A 27,356-nucleotide genomic window follows, 5' to 3' on the forward strand; every position below is an offset into this window, starting at 1 on the left:
GGTTTTTTGTTTTGTTTTAGTCAGAATATTGTGAGAAGTGTTTGGGGTGAGTGAGGTTTTTTGGTGTGTGAAGATTTTTTTTTTGGTACGTGTGTGTGTGTGTTTTTTATATTCTTTTGGTGAGCGTTTACGTGTGCATGAGCAGTAAATGTTATTTTGGGCATATAAGGCACCTCATAGTCTTGTGATTTCTGCACACAGAAATATATGAGTACAATGAAGCTTCCTTGTGGTCCATCCTAAATTGAATCTGAGACATGGGATGCATCATAATTGCACATTTGGCTCAGAGAAATGATGAAAAAAAGCTCTTCTAAAACACAAAAGAAATATAATATAGCCTTGGGGTTCCGCATGACAGAAATCCATGTCGTCCTACCAGTGAGAAAAAAAACAACTTTCTGTTCTTTGTCAGAAGCACATGTGTACCAGAGATAGTACATGTTGTACTGCAAATAGCACTCATGGGTACAGGAGATAGCATAGTAAGCATTAAAATGGATATGGAGAACTCCTACAAACCTCCAGCGTATGGAAACATGAGCCTGAAATATAATTGCATATGTACAGTAGGGTTCACGGAATGGCACGAGTAGACACACATGCCTAAAGCTCACAAACACACACATAAACACACTCCTATTAATCTTTTATAATCAGTTTACTGAGCTCAACTCAAGGTTGTTTACTATGAGAATATGCTACAGTGAAACTCGCAGTGAAACTCGCAGACACCACTGTAATGCATTTTGAGCTATCGTTTTGTTTTAAATGGGTTTTTATTGTATACAATTTAGAGTTGCATGCCATTAGTGTACTACCCAGTTGTGGCACAACTTGTCAGGCAGCACTGAGATCTACTGCAAGAGATGCAGTGTAATAAAGCGCAAGAAGTAATAATAATGTAATGTAATACAGTACTACTTTATGTTTTGTCATGTTAATATTAGTCTTTCCTACAGAAGAGAATACACTGTATGCCGGAGAGTATTGTTGCATGCTCTGTTTGTATGCGTTGCTGCTCCGTTTCTGTTAAAGTAGTGGAAAATGTCTAATTAGCATAGCATCTATGCTAATTTCCGTGCATGTTCCTTACAAATGTACAGTATCCGGATGAATAATTGTTACATGAGAGAAATAATTATCAAACACACATTTCCAACCTTATTGTTTTATGTTTACTTTCCATGGTGAGACATTTAGATTTACATACACTGTGCGATATTATTGAGCCTCACTGTCTAATTGTTCAAATCATTTTGAAACCTCAAAAAAAAATTTGTCATTTTTATAGACCGATAAGCCCTAACTTAAAGGCATTGTACTGAGCTTGGCACTGTTTCAGCACCCACTCCTTTGAAATAATTTCTTATAGGATCTTCACAACACACCGTCTTCCAAGGAACTCAATAGAGTGAAATTGTGTATATCTCCGAGACTAAAATAACTGTGCCGTGACATTTGCCTTTTAGTATCTCAGAGAGGCGGTAAAAAAAAAAGAGAAAAACAGAGGCAGGTAAAGATGAAACATTGCAGCTAATAAAACAACACAGAAGATTAGAGGAAATGAAGTTGACTGAGACTAAACAAACAAACAAAAGGGACCTGAGTGACGAGACGACATATTTACTTTCACCAAAATACTGGAAGAAACCAAATTTACTTTTCACCCCACTGATTCTGAAAGATGCAGCATAGGGAGTCTGTGGACTAATACACCAAGAGAACGGGGCAGGCTGACAAACGACACAGAAATATACATTCAATAGAGTGACGACCTTGAAAGTGGAAAAAATGAAAGTGCAGTGCCATATTGTACCGGTTTCTAGCTCGCGGACGATGACATAAGACAACAGAAGAATATCATTTGTTATCCTGGGGAGGGGACGGTTATGTTTCAAGGTGACTCAACAAATTCCCAAGAAAAGTGAAATAAAGTAATCAACCACAGTCAAATAAATACATAAAAAATGTTTGTCCATTCCCTGATTAGCAGGGCACTTTCTGGTTTACCAAGGATTACTAGTATTTTATAATTAGCGGTAAGAGATGGGATCCTGCGTTCTTTGCCAACCATTTTAGTGAGGGTGCATCTGAATTTGGCCTCTACCTGAAATTTTGTCTCGCAACACAAAGCAACAAAGAAAAAGCCTCGTAACTCGTAAGTCGGTTGACTTGTAAGTCAAGGCACCACGGCACAGTGGAACCTCGACTTACGGGTTTAATTCATTCCTTGACTACGGTTCTAACTCAAAACACTTGTATCTCAAATCATCTCACACTACTGAAATGCATGGAAATACCATTATTGTGTTGCTACCGTTTGTGTTCAAATATCTGTTGCTTGAAGGAGGGTGACATTGCAAAAATGCTGCTATTCTTTAGTCTGTTTATGGCATTTTGCACTGTGTGTTAGAATTAAACTAGCAAAGTAGGGCAAAGTGATGAGGTCGAGATTAAATATAATGTGTAATTCTGTGTTTTATGTGGTTATTTATTATTATTATAAATGTTATTGCATAAACTTCAACTGGAGTGGCAATAAACAGCTTGAAGCAGCTTTTATTTGCCAAACTGCTGCTTGTAGTGAAGCGAGTTGAGTTTGCTGCCACCATCTAGCGCTTGTATCTCAAAATTTTGCTCGCAAATCAAAGCAGACAAATCTTCTGAATGACAGCTTGTATTTTGAAAAACTCCTGTCAGGTCACTCATAAGTCAAGGTACCACTGTATTTGTATTTGTGTGTACATTTGTTAGTTACAGGATACATTCTGGTTCATGGAGAATGACGGATTAGATTCAAACCAAAACATGTAATGTCCAAAAACATAGATGGAGAAATAATCCAAATCCATAAGAATACTGAAGAATAACAGTCGAAAAGTGTGCAGGGCTGCTGGCAAAGTTATTTTCTGTGAGTAAACAGTGTTTTCAATGCGGCTTCACTGTGGACTTAGTGAGCAAAGTACAGCCCTTTTCTTCCCTCTTGACTCCTCCATTGAGGAGGAGGAGAGAGTGTGAAGAAATGTGAGCAGGTGATGGCCTGTGGTAATGGGAATAAACAACCTGTCCCTTTACGACACCAAAAAAATGATAGCTTTTCACCCACTGTGGAAAATCACCCTGAAACTATCCTCACATGCTCATGCTCCTTACCTGCTCTAGCTTCCAGTGGAATTCGGCAGGTCTGAAAGTATCTAGTTGGCTGAAATCTCTTCTAAGCAGGAAGACCAGGCGGCAGTTGTGAATATATAGAGAATAATGGTGGCGGTTCATTTCTGCAAAACCAACAACAAATATGTGGTTACACATGGAGACAATCACCAAAGATATGACTTTTTATTTGTTTGTTTGTTTATGTCCCATCCGATGTTTCCGGGTGTGTGATTTTATACAACGTCTTTGGTAAACCCCACACTCATCATTGAAATTACTTCAGTCACTTCCACCTTGAATACACGCTGTTCAAATATGGATACAGCCACATTTTGGAAAAATCATATCACAGTTTCATTCAGTGTCACATATTGAGCGTCAACATTTCTATACAATGTGGAAAATAAGGCTCATCTCATTTCCACCAGCACTAGGTGATTCAATGTTGTTCTTTGGGTTTACATAAAATGTACACAGTGACAATATTCAAATCCGTGTGAGATGTCTTCTATTATTCTGCCACCTATCTGGAATTGGTTTTTGGTAGCACATTGAGCTGTGGAAGCAGATATAGGTGTCTGTTTCCCCTCACACAACATATTCCAGTTACCGGAACAAAATGAGTTTAAAAATTACCAAGCAAACACATATTATACTGTAGTTTCTATACATTTTATGCTTTTACATTCAAATACACACCATGTGTTTAAAATGTGTGTTTTGATAAGTTTAAATGTGTTTGAAGTATGTGGGAGTGGTAAAACTACATATAAAATATATATATATAATTATCGTGGACAGGTCTGGAACGTATCCCCAGTGATAAACGGGGGTTCACTGTATTTCATGCCGTCGGTGAACTGTATCAGTAAGCAAATGTGAAATGATGTCCTCACCAGTTTTGTCAGAGTTGCACAGTAAAGTTTCCTTCTCAGCTCTCAGTCCTGGACTGGGACCATGTTTCATCCATGTCGCTATGGTGAACTGATCCGTCAGGTTTTGGGGCACCACATGATCAGGAACATTGGCTGCCTGTTGTCCATCAAATCTGTAGATGAGGTCACTGTCACGTCCGCTGTCGGTCACGAGAGACGCGGTCCAGTTGGTGGACGGGTTCGGGGCGGGAAGAAGATCTGTACTGCCTGATGCTGCCCCTGGAGGAACCGCAAATAAGGATTGTCAGGAAAAAAAAAAACAAAAAAAAAACATTTAAGCTGAAAAACTCCACCCATACTGTACATCCAAAAGTAAGTATTCTAATGCACCTTAGAGAAATTTGGGTTTTAAGTAGTATTACAGAAGTACATTGTTGCCACACACACAAAAAAAGGTCAGTATCACGTTATAACATGTTAATTTTCACATTTTAACATAATAAATTTCCCGTTTCAACGTGCTAAATCTCACAATTGAATGTCGCGTAAAAACATGATCATTTATCACGTTAAAACGCGATAAATTTAATTTTGGAATTTGACAAAACCAAACGAAGGAATTACATCTGCTTCAGGTAACTGGCGGAGCCCGTCGAAGGGAGAGAAATGTACGTGTGTCCTCTTTTTGTGTCTTATAAATCAAATGTTAATATCTACATAACTAAGCAGATCTTCTATAATTCGGTTAAAAAAACAAAAATTATAATAATAACAAAGGCCAAGTGTTTAAAAAGACGACCGGAAGTCAAATTTATCACGTTTTAATGTTATAACTGCTTGGTCGAATCTTGTGTTTTGTTTAAGAGTGCTGCTTAATGTTCTTGCTTTTATGAAAAGCCACGGGCTCGCAACATATGAGACAAAAGTTTTGAGGTGGCTTCCAGAAGACTAAAAGAAAAGGATTCATTTTTAAAAACTCCTTTTTCTGAGTCAACTTTCCGAACATTGGAATAAGCCACGCTATATCTTCAGTCCTGCAAATCTCTTCGGGTAAACAAACGGCTTGATTGGCTCATTATGTTCTTGTGATCACAACAAGATCTACCGTTATACTGAATATAGCCGCGTACACAGTCTGTGACAGCTGCGTATGTAAGTACAAAAAAATATATCTATATATTTTTTTTACTTAACTTGGAGTTGTCGTTGGTAAATTAGTTTATAAAACAAGAAATTTCAGAGGATAAATGGAATGCAATAATGAACACGTCACAGTAAGGAATGGCCGGAGAGACTTAATTAAGAATATTAAATGGAATTCCAAGCAGTCTCCGCAACCACAATAGGCACACTGGATTTTTTAATGAAATAGAGCGAGACATCAAATATAATGTCTTCTGTTTAATTAAAATTTCATTGTCTCTCATCACGACGACCCTCTGCTGCTAAACAGCAGCTCGAGTTTCGAGCAGGCATTCTAAATCCACCCCTCTTCCTTTTATTCCAACAGTCACTTCTGCTGCGACCTATTTCCTTTTTTCCCCACCACTCAAGTTGCCGCTACTCACCGCAGAGTTTTTGCAGAGACTTCTCAGAGTACGTTTCCCGGTCGCAGCCTTTCCCAATGTGACTGGTCTGCAGCTCCACCATCACCTTTATGCCAGACAAGGGTCCTCCGCATGTTTCCAAATGCAGCTTTGGAAAGAGAGGCTTGCTACCAGTGCCAGGTTCGTAGTCCACCCGCTTGTTCCAGCCTTAAGCAATCACATTGGTTATTAAAAATAAGTTCAACACTTGTCTGTCTCAATTACAAGGAACCTGCAATTAAATTCTAAGAGTTATGGACAGGATCAATGAGATAGAGTGTACACTTGTACCTTGAGATACTAGTTTAATCAGTTCTGTAACTCAAAACAGCTGAAATTATCTTTCTCCATTGAAATCTACATGTGTTACGGCACCTATTGTGTTCAAATATCCGTCGCTTAAATGCTTATCACGCCAGATGCGGTTTGTTAGCTTCTCTGTGGTGTTTCCCATTATGTATTAGCATTAAGATAGTCGACTTTAAATACACGACAAGTTTGACAGTAAACTTCATGTGGCAGTGGCAATAAACAGCCTGAAGCCTCTTTTTTTGAAGAATTGTTCACTATCCGCCAAACTGCTGCTTGTAGTGAATGAAGTGAGTTCATTTGAGTTCGCTGCCACCATCCAGTGCTTGCGTCCCAAATCTTTACGATTCTTTTTTTGGTGGCGTGGGTGGGTGTTCGCGTGAAATGTTTGGTGCGAAGTTCCAGCATATTTGGTTTACTGTTTACATCTTTTAGCGCTCTTAGATAAATGTAAATTTATAGTATGTATTAGGGTCCATGTTGGTTTCCGTGTGTGGCATACAGTATTAGCATTCATTAGCCCTGTCTATAAAAATACTGCTCCAGTCATGTTCCACATAAAATATAGGATATTATTCCTTAATTGGTGTACAGGCATAAATATAAAATAAGAATTAGTTTTCATGACTTATTACATTCAGTGTTATCAGCGTAACAAGAGTTGTTTTTAAGCTCTTTGGCACTTCTTGGTTCTATCTACCTAGTGTTGCGTGAAACCGCATGACAATGTATTGAGAAAATTTCCTGGATTAGCCATTTATTTTCTCCTTGCTGTCTGCGGGCATATGTGTGAATGCTCATACAGACCAAATATACAAACCACGACCATAATGTATTATGTCTAAAAGATGACCTTTTAGCTGATAATAGAGACAACTATACACTTTCACTAAATGGTGCACTGTAAGAGTTTTGTTTTAAGACAGCAGGAAGAACCAGCAGTTCTGTCTCGCTTTAACTTTGTTTCTCGCTTTCCTCCCTTGAGTTCTGTTTTTGATCTCCCCCTCGCGTCCTCTTTCATTCCTGGGTGAGTTGGACTTGTGAGATGCTGTCAGTGCTGACAGGTGAGGCAGCAAGGGAGAGTCTCGCTCCAATACCAGGCTCCTATGTTGAAGGAAACACTCCCAGTCAACTTTCTCTCGAGCGCTTTTGTTTCATTATTATTTTATTTTTTTTCCTCAGGGTTTGATTTCCATGAGAGACATTCTTTCTAAAATGAAACTGAATTTCCTCCAGGGAAAGGATGTGCTCAAGAAATGCAGGCTTCAATTTTACACATTTCACAACACTCCCTGTGTTCTAAATAGTCCCAAAAAACAGATAATAAAAAAAAAAAATGTCATTCATTTAATGATTTATATTTCTAGATGCATTTAAAGTCCCTGGAAAATGAAAAATGTGTCTTCTAAATTTGACCAACCATGGAGAAGAATGTTGTTAACCCTGTGAAATGATTAAAAAATATTGCCATGTATATGAAATGAGGCTTCAAAATTGTGAAAAATCAAAAAGCCATTCTCTTTGCTCTCAAATGCTGTGGGCGTGTTCGCTGACTGTACTAAAACCACATTCAGTTCGACTGTCAATTGAAAAAAAAATGGATGCTACTTTGTCCAGCATCTTTCATCTCGACATGTTTGACCTGCGAAGGTATATCCACTTAACTCATTCACTGCCAGCCTTCCCAGTCAACATGGATATTTTGACTTCTAAAAACGTCGCAGGGATTTCCACTCCGGCACAACGAGGCGCTCCAATGCAGCCACCCCAATGTCCACACCCTGGCTGTCAAATCAGACTTTTTTCTCCCCTTCACTTTTTCTGCCTTGTCTCGTGCACGCATTTATGGCTGACAACGAGGCGCTCTAAAGCGGCCATGCCGGTGGACTATCCGAAGGGAAGTTCAGGGTGTAGGCATTGCTAGTTGGCTAGTTACATGTGGAATTCGCGCCGAATAACCGCTGACGCTGTAGGCACTCATCATTAGGGCTGTGCCGAACCGGTGGCGACTCAAATTGGGTTTCGAGTGGGCGTGGAAAAACGATCAGTGAATCAGAATTTTCAGACTCGAATTAGAACATATCTTAGAATATCATACTACTATATTATAGCAAGAGCTATAACTGCTGCCATGTCGAATTTCCAAATATACAAACTGTTTCATGATTTTTAGTCTGCGTTTATGGCCAACGACATTTTGATTTACTGTGCATAGTTTCCGCGCATGTGCGCAATTGCAGTTCATTCTTGCAGTTACTCATGGATCAGGAAACCAAATAGTGAGACGATGATCTCCGCGTAAGGAGGCGTCCGATGGCCAAGCCCGAGTAGCTGCACAGGATATTCATGGCAGTGCCACAACCAAAGTTGGAAATGAGGCGACCGCAGCAGAATGAATGGGAGAAAAGTCGAGCAGGATCGAACACGGCATGGCAGATGACGAGAGCTAGCCGGCTAACCAGCTAGCAAACTATTTAGGCGGCGATGAATTACGGCACCGACGGGCGCAAAACCAACTGTACGACGAGGGATCCTGGTGATTGTCAGCCATTTTAAACTAAAAAGAAAAACCTTTCCGGAGGCAGAAGCAGCAGCCAAAACGAGCCACTGTACTCTCTTTCCGGTTCAATAGATAGTTTTGAAATAATCAAATTCGATTTTTCATTTGTTGGACAATAACAAATTGGCCTTGTTTTAGACATGCCCAAAATATCAGGAAAACTGAAATGGTGAAAAACAGTTTAACGCTATATCTCCACAATTCAGTACTACATCGTGATCAGTCGTTGCAGGTTTTCAGCAATTATCTTCAAACATGTATAATGGATTTAGAAAGAAATCTCTGAATTTACTTGACAGGGTCTTTAAACAATCCAAGTGTTGCTTGGTTATTTCTGACCTTGCCATCCAGCTTTGCAGACGGGCTTGACATCAATATGCACAGCCACATCCTCCTTTGCCGTCTTCTGACCGCAGTCAAAGGCCGTCACCATAATCTTGTAGCTCTGCTGCTTGTCATAGTTCAGTCGCTCCGTGTTTCTGATATTACCTAAAGGGCACAAAAACAGAGTGGGAAATATGAGAAACATTCACTTCTTATTTGGTAGATCCAGTGGCGGATGGTTAGGTCCAGGAAGGCCTTTTCCGCTGGCCTAAACACTATCAAAGGTGCTGACGTCGATTTATAACCAAAGTTCTAATACTCGTTCCATGAAATGTTATTAATTTAGTCCCAACAGTCTATTTCCTACATTTCGTAGCATTTCTCTTGGCTACACTTTCATTACCGATACATGGATGTGGATGTTAGATTTCTTCTGTCCAACTGGTTACAATCAACTTCGACTGGCAAAACAAGTTGTAGCCATCTCCACACATTAACAGTTTTAATAATCAGTATCTCTGATGACTTTCACATATTTTATTTAAATGTTTTATGTTTTGGTCACATTAATAGATATTGATTCTGAAGCACTACAGATGATGTACATGGTACAGTTGAGTGCTGTTTCATTATTTTATCACCGTACTTGTTATATTGTTTCTTTCTTTCTTCCCAATTAAAATTCCTTGAAATTGCTCGTGCAAGAAAAGATGTCGGAACATGAAGCTGAGTAGTTGGGAAGCAGACTCGCATCATGGTTCAGTGATTCCATGATTCAAACACTGAAAAAAGTCTTTTAAATTTATATAATGTGAACATGTACATCGGTTGCACATGGTTAAAATGTTACACTAACATATTGTTGTACTATTTTCTCGGAAAAGTGGGGGGGAAAGAAGGTCAGTTTACCACATTTTAATCATGTGCAACTGATGTACACGACCAAATTAAGTACTTATTTCAGTCTCATGTAATTTATTTCAGGTTTTTTTGAAACAATCCTATACAATTTGGCTGATAGACTCCCCTCACTGTTTAAACAAGTATGTCTTATATGATGGAAGACGCTATCAGCTTTATACAGTATATGTGATATGAAAAATCTCACTTGAGATGTTTCATTATTTTTCAACAAAGGGGATATATTATGCAAATTGACTTTTTAATTGCTTGTATACAAACAGTTGGGTCCCCGGAGCCTGCCCACCCATCAAGTATGAAATGAAGCAATCAATTAAATCTTTCTTTTCCTGCCTACTTTTGAAAATGGGTCCAGTCGAGAGCCGTTCTCCACTCCCCCCCACTGTTGTATGAACGTGTATGTGGTGAAATTAGCCGGTGCCGGCTTCACGCATGCATCATCCATTTGCAGTCTGGCCATGAAATAGTACACGTTTTCTCTTCTGGGGGGGAGTCTGAAATTGTCAAGAAGTCTCCAGTAAGATGTTGCTCCTCGCTTATCCCCCCGCCCCCTCCAAATGAAAGGTTGCTACAGGGGTCGAAAAAGTTGCAACACTGAGCAGGCTCCCTTTGTCAAATGGCCTAGCTCCACCCCAGTCGTCATGGCAACAAAAAATGTGTGTGAAAAATGGATTTTAAGGGTGCTATAATTCTTCATCCCTTGTGTATTTTGACCAAAGAATGTTAAAAGACCTTTTATCAAGACGCCTGGGAATGTTTTTAAAATTGCGACAAACAAACATGTCTTGTTTAAAGAAATATCCAAATGCGCTACTCAACATTGCTGCAATATCTAAAATTCCCCACTTGATTCTCTCTGATTTAGCTTCATAGCCAGCAGCACTCATGTTGTTTTTTTTTTTTGTTCACAAGTTTCAATATTTTTCATGTGAGTGTTGAACACATTCTAAAGCTTAACTTTACTTCAGAGCTGTGCTGAGATTAACATCTGAACTGCCGTCTCGATTGGCAGCCAATTTATGATCGCCAATCTAAACAAGAGGTGTTATTTAAATCTTTTAATTTAGTGTCTGCTATGCAGTAACAGCAGGGTTCCACACTACACATTACGCTCCCCATTTGTTCACGTTTAATCAAATGTCATATGTATGGTTACAATTGTTCTAGGTAGTAGGTGCACTTAATTTGATATGTCTCTTATATTCAAAAAATATACACTGAGGGAGCGAGAGAGAGAGACTTGCACAAAGTGCGCAAGCACATTAAGCCCTCCAGCCACCGCTTTACTTTGAATCTTACTGAATTCAGATCAACACAGTGTGGATATTCATGGGGGAGCAAGCAAATAGCCCAAAGCTGAAATTGTGAGACATGCTCGGAATAGAGAACAATCTAAAATCAATCAGAATTTTGTCCTCCAGCCATCTAGGAATTGTGCACAGACACAAGCCTAATAGAGCCTGGTTCTAGTTTATTCTTATTTATTTCTTCCCACTATAAACTACTGTACATGAATTAGTAACACTAGAAGTAGTTGTAGTACTGTAATAATAAGAATGGATTTTATTTAAAACAAACAGTAAAGGTATAACTGGTACAAGAAAAAAAAAAGATTAAAAACACAAGAAACATCATCATTAAAAACAAGACTCGACTAGGATGATGAAGATGAATGAATGATATGTTTTCGGTTTGGCTTTAAAGATGGAAATAGAGTCTGGTCAGATAGTAATGAGTTCCAGAGGAGAGGAGGTGAGTACATATATCTGTTATATACAGTAATTATGCCATAAGCCACATCGGAGATTTCAGGCGCAGTTTTCTTGGACATATTGGGAATGTTTATCAACTTTTACATTTCTGATATGTTGACTTTCCTGGTTTCATAAATACAACTAGAAAGGCTGTTGATTCACCAATATATCTGATATATTTTTGTATAGTTTTATTTTCTAAGACGGCACGGTGGCCGACTGCCTGGGTTTTCTCCGGGCACTCTGGTTTCCTCCCACATCCCAAAAACATGCATGAATTGGAGACTTTAAAATTGCCCGTAGGTGCGAATGTGAGTGCGAATGGTTGTTTGTTTGTATGTGCCCTGTGATTAGCTGGCAACCAGTTCAGGGTGTACCCCGCCTCCTGCCCGAAGATAGCTGGGATAGGATTCAGCACGCCCGCGACCCTAGTGAGGAGAAGCGGCTCAGAAAATGGATGGATGGATGGATGTATTTTCTTAACATAATACAATGTTGCCTAAACAAATCATCTCAAATCATCTTTCCCCATTGAAATGAATGAAAAATGCCATTAATACATTCAAATATATGCTGCTTAAAGCGTTATACCACCGTTTCATAGGTGCTATTTTTTAGCCTGTCTACTATGTTTTATATTGTTTCTTAGCATTAAGCAAGTATATTTTTGTAAGGCTAAGCTATGTGGTTTGGTAAATACACGTTTAATTCTCTTTGTTTTGTGTTTAAATTGACAGTAAAATTCAACTGGGAATGGCATGAAATAGGTTGCTCTTTCTTTTAAAAAAAATAAATAATTTCAACCTATTTTTTTAAGTAAATGCAGGGTTAATAACAGCTGCATGGGGATTTTAATTTCACTTTAATTTGTATAATTTGTAGCGTGGCAAGTAGCCTTTCATAGTAAAGTGCTGATAATCGAGCCTATAATTATATGTACAGTACATTGGACACCAATAGTTGACTTTTAGTATATGACTGAAAGAAAAAAAATCCTCTCCCTAACATGTATGTGTACAACTTCTTTACTAGATACTTCCATAGATTTCAGCAGGTATCGCAAATGTGCAATCTGCTATCCAGTCCAGATAAATGCAAACACACACAGACATGCACACAAGCATACACACTCACCATTGCGATCTATGGCAAACGGTGTGCCTGCAGTGACTATTTCAAAGTTGCAGATTTGACTGTACTGTGGAGAACAGTCCTGGTCCCAGGCCTCCACCTGTCACAGCACAAAATACACTGACGATACATTGAATAGCTGCCGGCTACCAGACTGAAGATGTTAAATCAGATTGAAAGGCAATGTTTTTTTGTATACATAGCAACTTTTAAATACAGTAATACTGGGTAAACAATTTCTGTTTTTTTTTTTTTCCCCCCTTCACAATAAAGTCATACTCGTAATGTATAGGGACGTGCCTAAAATTACCTCTGGCTATTTGATAATTATGACAGCGCATTTTGCATTTCCGGACAGCTTTGTGTAACTGTTGCTCAACGTGGAGCACCCACGAAATTACATAACAGCATGATTTCACGTAATTGGACATCAAGTGGACTAACCGTCAAAATGAAACAGTAAAACAAGCTTTGTTTGTTTCTTTTTCTTTTTTCTTTTTTTTTTAGTTAACGTTAATGCTGACGCTATTGGCTAGCATGTCACGCTAACGGTTAACTCCGTGACTAATTTGTGTTGACTATTTGTGTTGATGCAGCCAAATAACTGATTAAATAAACAATAAAATACACAAATCCACACTATGCCATCCACTTTAATTTTTAAATTTGAAACACCGGTAGTAGGACCTTACAATTAATGTATTATAGTAGTGAACGAGGCACACAGCAAATGTGTGAGGTACCCTACATACATAGCTACAGTATGCTCCCAAAGTTTTTTACCTATTTGAATTAAGATTTTCTTGTCACATCCTCAAAATGGTATATTGTTAGTTAAATTTGTACTTAGAACATATTGCGTTCTTAAGTACGCAATATGTAATTCTCTTGTCTTTATGTTTGACAGTAAACTTCCACTGCGAGTTGCATTAAACAGCTTGAAGCCTCTTTTTGGAAGAACAAACTGCTGCTTGTTGTGATTTGAATTGAGTTCACTGCCACCATACAGCACTTGTATATCAAATTTTGCTCGCAATCAAAGCAAAGGATGTACCGAATGAGGGGTCACATCTTGAAAATCTCCTAAATCACCACTGTCCATACATACACTTCAGTACGCATGTCAACTTTTTCTGTTTAACAAAAAATATAATTCTGAAGAACCAGTACACAAAAAAATATTATACATTCACATCAAGAGTCATGATTATAATGAAGGGCCAGGTAATTGTGGATTTAAAGCTCTGAAACCACATAACACAATACAATATTAAACAGTGTTGTATAGACATCTTTATATTCTCTTACAATGTACTTCAAACACGGGCTTCATATATAGTGTAACCACAAAATACCTGCAAAATGCTGTCATAGATCTTGCCTTCAATTACTGAAGCCTTGTATTGAGGCTCGCGAAACACCGGGCAGAACTCATTGACGTCATCCACCTGAATGTGAACCACGGCCCTAGGTGAAGGCATGGAAAGAAGAGCGGGAAAGAAGAGCGAGGGAATGGAGGAGGTACCACAGGAGGTGATTGATGAAGAGACAGAATAGCAGAGACAGGAAGTGAAGAGATGGATGGAGGAAGAAAAAAAAATAGAAATCCATTAGAGATGATCAAACTTAATTAAACCTTTTTCATGGTCTATCTTAAGAACACCAAATGAAGACAGGGGGCAGTTATAGGAGAATACAGTCAAAACCCAAGAAGAGAAAGCCTACGACCTTCCTCTTTCTCACCTGTGTACTGTAGACAGACCCAAACATGCAATGTAATACCCCGTGATACAATTTGCACACCAGATATAAAAATGAAGCAATAATTCACGTAGGTTTTCTTTTTCCGTGACCTTCCCTGCAACTTGTGTCTGAGGACGCACATCTGGCAAATTAATGACATTAGCTTAATGAGGCCTATTTAGAATGTCACGAAGTGATAAGGACACGCACGCACACACACACACACACACACACACACACACACACACACACACACACATACGGACACACTGCACCATTCATCTTCCACCGGAGAAATTCATCCCAGTGCTCCCTGAGCTCATAAATTTCCCTCTACCGCTCCATCTCTACATACAGTACATTCAGCACCAAGCCGGCAGCATCCAAATGTTCACAGCTTGTTGTGTATGAGTGAAGCAGCGAAGGCTTTGATGAGATGCTGTCAATGCCAGACGGCGTGTCTGTCACTGTCAGTCACAAAGGACGACCGCACGCTCTCCGACGTACACGGGCGAGCACGCAACCCTGTCAAACAGACGTCGTCAGCACGTCTGAAGTGACAGGGCTCAGTGAAAAGGAGGACAGATCCAGAAGGAGTGCGCCGACGCGAGTGCAACTAAATATGAACATCAGAAGCGTAAGTATTAAGTAATGAAGTATGCAAACATTGTTTTCACATAGAGTATACAATGAAAACCCTGTTTATCATGGGGAACTACTGTAGTGTCGGTGAACATGCATGCACCTTTAAGAGGCCTGGTGGATGTGGCATGTGATGTCGGCGTGTGAACGCCTGGGTGAGAGGTGCGGCCGACAGCAGATTCTGCGGGAGTGTGCTCATTGTGTTTTTGCGTTTTACTGTTCTCCCGTCACTCGCGAAATAGCTGAAAAGTACATCGGCAACGATGGCTCTCCTTTCCCACATGCGAGGCCATTACAGTAAGGTGTACTGTACAAACCCATTTAAAAAAAAAAAGATTGCTTATAAATGCTATATATCGGTGTAACACTGTACTGTAGTTGTGTAAATGTTCAAATATGCACTTCCTAGTAGGGATGAGAAAAATAATTTACATAATCTTGGAAAGAAGGATACATACATACCAACTTTGAATATCTTTACTGATTTTCACAATGTGAGAGACCCCACACATGACAACCGGGAAGTGTGTTCTTACTTGATGCACTGGACAAGACCAACACAGACACACATGATTGCAAACGACAACTGTTAAGTCTCCTTTCCCAAACCAGAATGCTGTCCTAGTACCAAGGTACCTAGTGCCAGACTGCCGGAAGATACAAAGAAGAAGAAAGAGTTGCAGTAGAAGAAGTAATAGAAGAAGCTAGGCTAGCTCTTAGCTTCTCTGGTAACCACACTGCAACTGCTACGCCTTGTCATTTTTATTGTGGCCAATGATTTGTATGATTTCGTAATGTTTGTAAACTTGCAGGTAGCAGAACGCAAGTGACTACAGTACTGCTTACCTAAGTGAAACTTGTTGTCTTTGGGGTTGCGTCGCCAGATACACCCCAAAAAGTTTACGTTTTTTTATCTTTCAAAAAAAAAGAAAAAGAAATAAATTCAGGGAAAACTTGTGGGTGAGGAGGATAAGTGCGAATGGATGTCATAAATTATTCTACAGAGAAGATTGCAAGACTGTCAACTGGCGGATTAGGCACGTCTAAAGGAACAGACTGGGAACCGAACCTCCATCGTCGGGTTTGAAGTTGGAGTGTAAAATGTGTTAAGTTTGAGCTGAATTTGAGTGAAGGCCTTGAGTAGACTACAGCGCGCTATCCATTTCTCTGCCAAAAGAGCATATCCTTGGCACCAATCTGAGCAACAGAGAAGTCAAGCGCATGCAATAAACAGATTGTAAATCAAACAGCATCAGTTGCCAAAATAACCACTCAGTGGAAGGCTAGGATCATTTGGTAGTATGCTGGCCTTTGCATCTGCTTTTCATTTATTGCTGTCTGCTGAATTAATTAGCCAGTCCCTCAGTGATCATTTTAACTATGTCTGAATTTCCGTCACTTCTATTTCTGAATCAACTTACCTGTTGAAAGGTACATTAAAGCCAACATGGGGTCTCCCTTCCAAGCAGTTTACCTCACATTGCATCTACTTTTGCACAGAAACTTCACACTTTCAAACTATAGCGCCAGAAAAGATTTCCTTTACGACCCCGCAAGAAGAAAGTCAGTAATTCAAGCCATAATTACCCTGTTTTCTCAATGGCTCGGACTTGGTCAAATGACATGGATAGTTTACTAGAGTCGGAGAACGCGTGTGAACGTGTGACATCACAGGGATTTGTCTCATACAAACAACACGTCAACACGACCAGTCACTCCTCTGTTTGTGCCCAGCAACAACTCCGGCTTCAGGTAGCTTCTTAATCGGCTATCGTTCTGTTTCACGTCACAATCACAGAGTCTGCGACTGATGATAAATACTGAACAGGTTTATCATTTAACATTCGTGGCTGAGACAGTTTTCCAAGCGGATTGAGGAGGAAATTTACCAAAAAAATAAAAAATAAAAAAAATCGAATCTTTTAGAGGCGGCACAGTGAACGACTGGTTAGAGCGTCTGCCTCACAGTTCTGAGGACCGGGGTTCAATGCCCGGCCCCACCTGTGTGGAGTTTGCATGTTCTCAGAGATTTGACAAGTGACTCATACTGAGTCACATACTGAGTACAGAACAAATAGCGGTATATGACAACCTTAAGAGGTGGGTCTGACAGTCGCCGTTGTTATAACAGCATTTCTAACGTGCGGCAAACAGAAATTGTGACAGCAAAACAAAGTAGCCCACGAAGCCATCAAACAAAGAAGACAAACACAAATGTTTATTTGAACCAGATAATTATACCCTTTTCACATTCTTTCAATTCCTGTCAGATTGATCTGTTTAAAATGTAAGTTACTGTGATTATTTTGTCATGTCATTAGAATTGAAAATGTTTTTAGGGCTTCAAGATTCAATATTATTTTCCTGTTGGTAGTAATTATAACTGTCAAGTTATCTGTCGAAAGTATCATGTGGAATCGAAAGCACAAAACGTTTTAAAACACTGAACCGAACACGCGGTTTACTGCATATCCACACTGCTGCACTCACTTGTGGGATTTCTTCCAGTCGGCCCCACTGGGTCCAGCTCCGCAGTCATAGGCTTGGATAATAAATGTGTATTCCTTCTGGCTCTCGCAGTCCACAGGGCCGCTGCCTCTCAGTACGCCTTCTCCTGAGGTGCGATTCAACACCACTGCCTCGAATGGAACGTCCTGGCCATAAATCTTAAAGGCACAAATTTCCCCTAAAAAGACAAGAAAATAAATAAATGGAAGAGTGATTTACTTACAACGAAGCAAGCGGCAGTGTGAGAGTCAAGCATGTATATGTTAGGTGAGGCAGCAAGCATGAGTAATCGCTTGAAAATCAAGATGATTACTTTTGGTATAATATAGTGTAAAGCTGAGTGAGGTACTGCATTCGAGAGTACAGGACAAATACAGTATGAGGCTGTTGTAACCTTGACCTTTGGCTCCCATATCTAATCTGATCGAGTCCATTTGTGGCATAGAAGAAGAGGAAATTCCCTCCTGATGAGCCTTAGATATCAGAATGTAATGGGAAAGACCCTACCTTGTGGGTCACGGCCACCAACAATACGCATATGTGTGGACTTTTTCAGATATAAGACATGAAGTGAAAACGTGAATAATGAACACTATTTGGCCTGAGATTTTAAAAGGTAAACTTGTATTAGAAGAGCTACATACAGTACAGTATATCCAAAACTGTACTTACAGAACCATACTGAGAGCTATTTTTATCCACTCACGAGGCTAAGCTTTATGTAGTTATGTGAGTAAGCATTATTGTCTTTGTAAGAGAGAAGTATTAATGCAGATCTTATTTTTGACGACATCAGGCTGTGCATGTAGCTTGCATGCAAGTGCGGAAAATGTATTTGATTTAAAAGAGGGCAAGTGCTGACATCATAAGTCTATTCCGAAATGAAAACACCTCGCCTTTATGCCTAATAATTATGGCAAGCCGGTTGAGCATTTATTCGATATCCTTCTAGTGTGCTGAATTGTCCATGGATTAGTAAACGCTTTGTCAAGAAAATTCAACGCACAACATCTAGCGCTGCACTATTAGTACTAGTAGTCCGCAGATGTCAAGTAATGCACAGTTTAACCTCACTAATAACATGTAATCGTTCTACTAGTGTGCCCTAGTCATTCTACTAGCGTGGAGAAATGTTATACAGTAGAGGAAGGCAGTAGTGGAAAAACAAATATCAATAGTAAGACAGTCATTCTACTAGTGCACCGAATTGTCTTACCAGAGAGGACAAGAGCTTAATAAAACATGGACAACTTAGTAGTAGTAGGATATCAAATATAAGCTCAAACAAATATAAGCTCAAACGGCTTTCCATTTAATATCCGACCCCTACTTGTGTGACCATTTATTGATTAAACAGGTGTAAATGGAGGAACGCTCAAGAATACTCAAATGTGCCAGTTAAAATGTCAGATACAGGACACAGACGATACTTGTACAGGTGAGTATACAGTCAGTGTGAAATCATAGATACGTCAAAGAATCCCTGCCTAAGTACAGATTGGTTTTATTTAACTAAGTAGAAAATATTTGCATCTAATTTCTCAGAACTTACTGACAGTTAAAAAAAAAAATCATTTAACATTTATGTGCCATACATTTTTAGAGAGGAGTATTTTTTAGGTGGTACTTGGTGTGAAAGGTTTAAGAACCACTGCTTGAAAACATGTACAGTATACCTTCCTTTCAGGTTCAGAGGCAAATACACCTTTAACACTACATCTCACTGTCAATGCCGTTTCATGCATTTCCTCCCTGAATTATTTTTTAACCTGATTAGATTTTAAAATACCCTCCAGGGTGAAAAGATAGCATTGAATGTGCTGAGGTTTTAAAGCTTTCATGGCCATTTTTAAGATTGTTTGTTCCTCATTTGCCTCTCCAAGATGAGTTCAACAGCAGGTTGTAATATTTACACATGGAAGACGGCTGATAAGGGACACTGTGATCCCCTGCACATAAACATACTCAGACGGGAAAAGGAGAGCGTGTAAAATTTCTCTTCAAAACACCTGTAACATCAACAAAGTTAGCGGATAGCTGTGAAAAGTGACATCTGCGTCACACTTTGTGGTTGGATGCAAATCCATTTTCTGCTCCATCCGTTGTAGCAAATATTTCTGGATTCAATTTTACAGTGGAATGCAATAGGGTTGCAGTATGCAGAGGAGGAGATATAGAGGACTGAACAAGTGGAAAATGTGTGGATGAATATGTAAATGGTAGAGAGATTTCATCTTGCCTCTTCCTGAGTCAGCAAACATGTACTTATGCATGCACACGCATACGTTTTATTTCTTGCCACTTAGCTTGGTTCTCAGCAGTCGGCCCCGGAGGGAACACTTCAAATTCACTCAGTGGAAATTTATGGATGAAAGCCAGTCTAATCTTTGGGCCAGTACATCATAAGGTAAAGGGTTGCTTTTTAAAGTAAACATAATAATGGCAGAGTTTGGCCTCTGGCATTGGGCTTACCACCACGGAAAGACGCAGGCTAATGACAATAATGTAAAAAAAATGGATGGCCCTTCAAAGAGCTGCAGTGCCCGAAAATGTCAAATTGTCAAAAAGGTATGTGTTTTAAATTAGGCTAAATTGACAGTAAAAGTGGAAAGCGACATCACGGATACAATTGATTACAAACCATGTCAAAAAGAGCTGATCTACATTTTAGCGATGTTACCATAAATCAGAAATGAAGGAGTATCAAAAGTAGTAAATTATTAACACAATTTAATGCAAACACAATTTTAACACACACTGATTGTGTCTTTATTGGAGAGCCATTAAAAAAAAATAAAAATAAATAAAAACAAGAGGGGAAAATTGTCTTTCGCGTAAATTGACCTTACACCACACTTCTTTGTACATAGTTTTTGAAGACCGTGCTTGGCCAAGTTAATTAAATAAAATACAATAAAATACAGCACAATTAAGACAATTAAACATCCAATTGCACAATAATGTAAAGTTGCAGCAACTCACAGTCCACATGCTGGCTGTCAAGTCGGACCTTTTAAAGATTTCTTCCTCGAGTTACTTATTCACGGCCGACAACCAAGCGCTCTAAAGCAGCCATGCCAGTGTAAAGCCCCAGTCCACATGCTGGCTGTCAAGTCTGGCTTTTTTTTAGTCTCCCATTCTTTTACCCTCCTCGCCTTTGTCACAATGACTTGCGTGCACTCGTGGCTGACGACGAGGCACTCTAAAGCGGCCACGCCATTGGACTATGCAAAGTGACGAAGCATTTTTGGGGTGTAGACATAGGTAGTAGCTAGCTATTTGGACATTGCAATTGTGAAGGATAACCGCTGAGGCACTCAAGTTCTTATATATTGGGGAAGTGGCGCCGTTTTGGCCACGCCCCCCAAAAATAATCATGAAAATTAAAAATTGTAAAAAAATAATTTAACGCTACAATTGAGTATTACATTATCAGTATTTGCATGTTTGCAGCAATTATTTTCAAATGTATAATGAATTTCGAAACAAATCTCTGAATTGAATTTATAGAGTCTTTAATTAAAAAAACAAAACAAAAAAACCTAGGCACAGGAGCAGACTTTAGTTTACGAGAGACCTTTGAGGGAAGGAGACAGTGTTTGGAGTGAAGCATATATTAATTGAGACATGGAATCAATAGAGTGGAGGCCACTATTTGAGGAAATGTACTTTGTTACAATTTTAAATATCAAAATAAAGACAAAAAACAAATAGGTTTGTAGAATGCTGTGTTTTAGGCAGGGAAAGAAGACCAGAGTTAATCATTAGCACAAAATTAACATGACATATCCTCCATGGAGGATCTCATGGTAACATAATGGAAACAAATTGGCTGAGAAATGAAGCCTTGACTTCCTACTGTATTTGGAGTGAGAATCTACTTTCCCAATTAGTGACGAGCCTGTGGGACACATCCACCTTAATCAGCTTTTAGTAGTTAACAATGTAAGGCATCACTTCTTATCAGGATAGTGATTCTGTGACTTATGACTGTGACTGTGCTGCGCTGAAATAGCACTGAGGGCTACTGTCTCAGTCAAGCCAAAAAGTGCAGAAGTGTTTTGTCAAAACGGTGTGAATGGGGCAGGGCAGAATCCATCAAATGTTGTTAAAGATCTGCTTAAAGGTGCTGATGCATCAAATGATTTCATTTTGAGTCATGATGCATGCAAAACAACTAATTGTGTGGCCTTGGCTGATGTCTCTGCTCTACCAAGTGACATTCTACAGTGGAACCTTGGTAGTGGTTTTCGTACGCCTTAGTTATCGTAAGATTCGGTTTTCGATAATTTTTTTTCAGCGAAATTTTGTCCCAGTTTTCATACATCCTCTTGGTTTCTGTACAATTAAAAATGGTCCATGCTGAAATCATCTGTCTGCCCGTGTGACTCGCTCGGTCATTTCCTGGAATTGAGGACCGACACAAAGCATCCCAGGCGCAGGTTTATTGAGAGTTTTCTTGTAGAGTTTGGTAACGTATCACGCCGCATTGCATCATGTACATGATCTGCCATTTTGATGATACTGGTGTTTCAGACAAAGATAGTTCTAAGTGGCATGGCCGACCCTTTGATAAAGAAGATGAAAAACACTGTAGAATTCAAGAAAGAACTCAGAGCACAAAAATGCCAGTTTACCCTTCCACACAATAACCTCTCCTCCTCCTCTATCTCCCTTACGTGCCATTTTCCATAGACCATCAAGGGTCCTCTATAAAGATAAAAGTGATGTTTAATGTTAAATTATCCTATTCAATAGTGAGTTATATTTATTTCAATTTGTTTTATGTACGGTAAACTAAAAGTATTCTCTTAAAAATGTATTTTTGTTAATTTTTTGGGCTGTCTGTAACGGATTCATTTAATAATAATAATTTTCCTATGGGAAATATTGTGTTTGTTTTCGTAAGACTTGGTTTGACTCAAAAGACCTTTGGATTAGATTAATAATGAAAACCTAGTTTCAACTGTATGCTTTATTCATAGTCATTATAAGCATTGCTAAAACCAAAAAGTCTAATGGTGCTGTATGTCTATTTATTATAAACAAATAAATCACAAGCTTTAATATTATTAGGCGTGAGTGCGTGTGTGCGTGTGTGTGTGCGTGTGTGTGTGTGTGTGTGTGCTTGCCCAGGGAGAGTATCAGACAGTCTTAAACTTTGATTCGTTCTTTCTCTGAACTGAGCTCACACTCGCCCCACATCTTCTCATTTAATTAATGACAGACTAGCACATCATCTGTCTACTGACTGTCAGAATATATCGCAACGCCTACTGAACACACACGAACAAGACTCACAAATTTTACACATTTTACCTTAAAAGAAGGTTACATTTTTAATCTCCATTTGTTTGCTTGGTATAATCCTGTTTATTTAATTGTGCAAATGCAAAAAAGCAGTTTTTTTTTATATTAGTGTGTGTATTCCAGTCTTCAATTACCAAAAACAATTGGTCCATATTATACTGTAATTATCCACCTACTTTCATAATTAATAAAAAAAATATTGCATTTTATTTCTTGCAAATAACACACAGAAAACAGCCATCTTCCACTATGCTTGAGTCTCCTTTTTTTGGGAGGGGGGGGATGATGCAAAAGAAGACTAAAACCAAATGAGGGCTTTCTGCTAAGCCATCCGACTGTGGGCTTAAACAGGATTTTCTCTCGCATCTCAAGGTTTTGCAGAGGTGGCAATGAGGACATTAAGTTGACTGAAGGATAAGATGTTTAAAACGTTATCTTAGTGGTGGCTCTGGAGATTTTTGTCACTGCTGGACTTGTGCTTTGATCTGCTTACATCTCGACAGCAAATAAACTCCTGATGACATTGCCATACGGCCAACAGTTTCAACTCTTCTGGGATGACTTCAAGATTTTCAGCTCCCACAATGATCAAGGACAGGAATACATTTCTCTGTATGATTCAGGGGGAACTAAGAAGTCCCTAATTGATTAATAAATAAATTGGAAGTTGAAACCGATGTCTATTACGATACAGTTGTTGGTGCAACGTTCGGCTTGTCCCATCGGGGGTCGCCACAACAAGTCACTGACATGATTTGTTTGACACTTTTTATGCCGGTTGTCACATTTATTTTTATTTTTTTAATTATTCGGCAGTGGCTGGGTATTGGGATATTGGTCGGGAATCGAACCTGCGTCGTCTCCGCAAAAGGTAGCAGCATGTACCACTACACTACCAATGGAGCCAAAAGGGCACTACAACCTTTACAGGAGAACTTCATTTGACTTTCTCTCTACTTGAATCCACAATTCAACTGTTCAACATTTTGACATCATGAGGCCAAGATAACACTAAACAATTGATAGACTGTACATTTACCATTGCAAGCCTTCAACAGTCAGTGGCCACTGAGCTTATAGTATCAACACAACCTGGCACTCTTGAATGAAATTTAACTTTCGTTCAAAAATTAATCAATTACGTTCACCACGCAGAAATTTATTAAGTTCAGTTCACAAAATATGAAATTAAAAATTTGAGCGCATCAAAGACGGCAGTAATATTTCTGGTGGTGTAAGACAAAATGTCATTGAGAGTCATCCATCACTACAATCTAGGAAATGGAGACATTTCAATGTGGAGCAAACAGATGACATAAAGACAGACTGACGATCATCCTATGTATCAATTTTAACAGTGACATCATGCTGGTACTCGTAAAGTGACTCCATAACTACCGTTTTTCTTGACGTGAAAGGACAACAGTGCCGTGGGTGTCGTGACAGTTCAAGAGTGAGATGCGGGACCAATTCATCAGTCTCAGCTGGCTTAATTGCATTTGGGAGGTTGTCTGACCAACCGCTTGACCTCCGGGTGACAAACTGACACCTCACACAGACACGCGCATGCCAGCACACACAGGTTATCTTTTCCCCTGAATCATGAAAACGTGACACGGCCACACAAAAAAAAGCTCAATTCTGCTGATATACGTTAACGCACCAGGTTAACCTTTAAAACAATCTTTAAAAAAAAAATTTGTATGTGCAAAAATCAAACCAGGCAGTATGCCAGAATACTGTAGTATTCCCGGTATGCAGCCTACTTGAGTTGTTGGTGTTCTAACTTTTTTTTTTTATATAATTAAAAAAAACCCAAAAAAACAGTCTTTCTAAACATATTGTTCCTGTATCATCAATGTGTGACCATTTCTTATTGGGTTGTATTTACTATCACTGCCATTCAGCTGTGATTTGTTATCTGCAGTGTAATCACTTTAAAAAAGATCTATTGAAGTTATGAAGAATAAGAATTTAGCAGATGCACTAATTCAATTAAATCCCACTTAAGTCATGAGATGGATTGTCACAAGTAATACTGGTTAAATTTGAGAATTATCTGACTGAAAGATCATGTATACAATACAGCACAACAAAGAATCAAAACCCAAACGTCTAAAGTAAAGATATATAAATGTCATTAAAGAGTAAATGAAGAGTGGGCTTTTACGACAATCTATTATTTTCCATCTTCATTGGTTTCACAATATCTATAGTAGTTGTCAGGAAGAAATGTTTTTTTTTTAACTTCACTTTCCCTACAGCTGAAAAGATACATCCACTTTAAATCCACTGTGCAAAATACAAAGAGACAGCATGAAACATGCTGTTGTAAACCAACAAAGTCGCCAATGTGCCAGGAAAGCAACCAATTGTAAGGAATGCTACAGTTTCTACTTAAAGGAGTGCTAGAATATTCAGCAAATTACCAAAAGCCTGTTGATGGTTACACAAAGCATCTGTTTGAGGGAAAACTGACTAAATATTTAATTAAATATTAGTGGGGGTGTGCAAATCCAAAATGTTTGGACCCAATTATTGTTTTTAAAAATTATTGAAGATACATTGTATAATTAGTCATCCCTGGAAAAATTGTGATTCAAATTAATAAATAATAATAAAAAAATAATATCATATCCATGCCCATGGTGAGTGTGTAAAATTCTTATCGCAACCTTATGTCTGAAATGCTAACATTTGTCTCATTAAACAAAAACAATAGTGGTACTTACGAGTGCCCAAATTTACCAGGTTTTTTCCGGTTATCAGCCTGTGCTTTGTTGATTTTTTTTGCTTTGTGTTGTGCACCAATATTTGAGGTATGAGCAAACTATTATATTGCATTATATTGCATTTAAATTACTGTGAGTGGGCAAGGAGAGCCACTGTCCACAATGCAACTTTAGGGTTCCCTTATCTCCTAAACTGCATATTGAACATCCCTGCTTATTTCATAAAGACAATGCCAAGCCACCTTCTGTACGTTACAACAGCGTGGCTTCGTAGGAAAAGAGCGTGAGTACTAGACTGGCCTGCCAGCAGTCCAGACCTGTCTCCCATTGAAAATGTGTGGCGCATTATGATGCGCAAAATACGACAACGGAGACCCCAGACTGTTGAGCAACCGAAGTTGTACATCAAGCAAGAATGGGAAAGAATTCCACCGACAAAGCTTCAACAATTAGTGTCCTCAGTTCACAAACGTTTATTGAGTGTTGTTAAAAGGAAAGGTGATGTAACACTGTGATAAACATGCCCCTGTCCCAGCTTTTTTGGAACAGGTTGCAGGCATCAAATTCAAAATGAGTGAATATTTGAAAAACAACAAAGTTTATCAGTTTGAACAAATATGTTGTCTTTGTAGTGTATTCAATTAGGGCTGGGGGAGATGGGGGGGGGGGGGGTGGTTGGGAGATAAATAACTCTGCTAAGTCGATTAAAAAAATACGTCGATCAGAATTTCCACCAGGAACCAAGTTTGCGCCGCCGGACCCAATGTTTCACACAGACATTTACTGCAGACAGATGCAGTGTTGGGTCACTGATAAACTTTGTCAAAAACTTATTATTATTATTATTACTTTAAATTTAAAATCACATAACCTGTAATGAAAAAAATGGTGGCGGTTTTGGGGGGGGCTGCTACAGATTGTCATTTCAATTAATTTCAATGGGGAAAATTTATTTATTAAGTTATGAGCTAGTTCATGGAATGAATTAAACTTGTAAGTCAAGGTACTAATGTCTGTTCAGTTTAGTGTGCTATACAATCACTGCACACTCCGGACAGTAAGTAGCACAGCTATCAGGCCTTGTAAATCGGTCAAAAGATGGAATTTTACAGTACAATTACAGCATATTGTTGGCACCCTGGAGTTGCAAGGCTATTATGATATGGCCAACCTTGAGTACAGAGACATAGCGAACAGGTCAAAATGTCACTGTAGCGCTTCTATATTCTTCCAACATGTCATCTCATTTTCTCTGCAGGGGATTTTACTATGATAAGCAATTATACACATCTCACGTTTGCGCACTCAAAGGCACTGCTTTTTGGGTACAGTCGCTGGTTCCACCCCTTTTTCCTCACCCCCTGACTGAGTCACTTGTGACAGTTCAAGTGTCACCACTTGACAGCTAAATGGCTTTTTTAGAAAGCAGAATTTGACAGTGTGAAGATGTGTGCGGGAGGGGAATTTTTATACACGCATTCTGTCCAGACAATATATAGTACACAAAATAATTGTGCAATGGGGGACCATCAGAGCTAGTGAGCAGGAGAGAATATGTTTTAAAAGGCATCTATTTTTTTGTGTATCTTGTTAGATTTATGGACTGCAGACTGACACACATAAACCCGGGCTTTGATGTGATGTAAATGTCAGAGGCTCTTTTGTTGACCTCTGTGAGCCCACAAGTTCCCTGAGGAAAGGAGAAGACAGGGAAAAAAATGCACTCAAAGATGCACACATGCACATACACATGCAAAGAGACAGCACATGCTCTGTGGCGCCATTTACACATCACAGTCTTTGAG

General features: G+C 39.0%; 1 protein-coding gene across 2 annotated transcripts in view; it reads right to left on the minus strand.

Annotated features, from left to right (window-relative positions):
• The window catches only part of clstn2a (calsyntenin 2a), a 158,036-nt gene that overhangs the window by 41,010 nt on the left and 89,670 nt on the right, over positions 1-27,356 (minus strand). For both annotated transcript variants that reach the window (XM_061694114.1, XM_061694113.1), the window contains 7 exons: positions 17,492-17,687; positions 13,972-14,083; positions 12,620-12,716; positions 8,826-8,975; positions 5,600-5,785; positions 4,053-4,310; positions 3,157-3,278 (listed from right to left, as the gene is read on the minus strand). In XM_061694114.1, the coding sequence (XP_061550098.1) occupies positions 3,157-3,278; positions 4,053-4,310; positions 5,600-5,785; positions 8,826-8,975; positions 12,620-12,716; positions 13,972-14,083; positions 17,492-17,687 (1,121 nt within the window). The remainder of the gene's footprint in view (positions 1-3,156; positions 3,279-4,052; positions 4,311-5,599; positions 5,786-8,825; positions 8,976-12,619; positions 12,717-13,971; positions 14,084-17,491; positions 17,688-27,356) is intronic.

This window comes from Phycodurus eques, chromosome 13, assembly GCF_024500275.1.
Source record: "Phycodurus eques isolate BA_2022a chromosome 13, UOR_Pequ_1.1, whole genome shotgun sequence".
Lineage (NCBI taxonomy): Eukaryota > Metazoa > Chordata > Actinopteri > Syngnathiformes > Syngnathidae > Phycodurus > Phycodurus eques.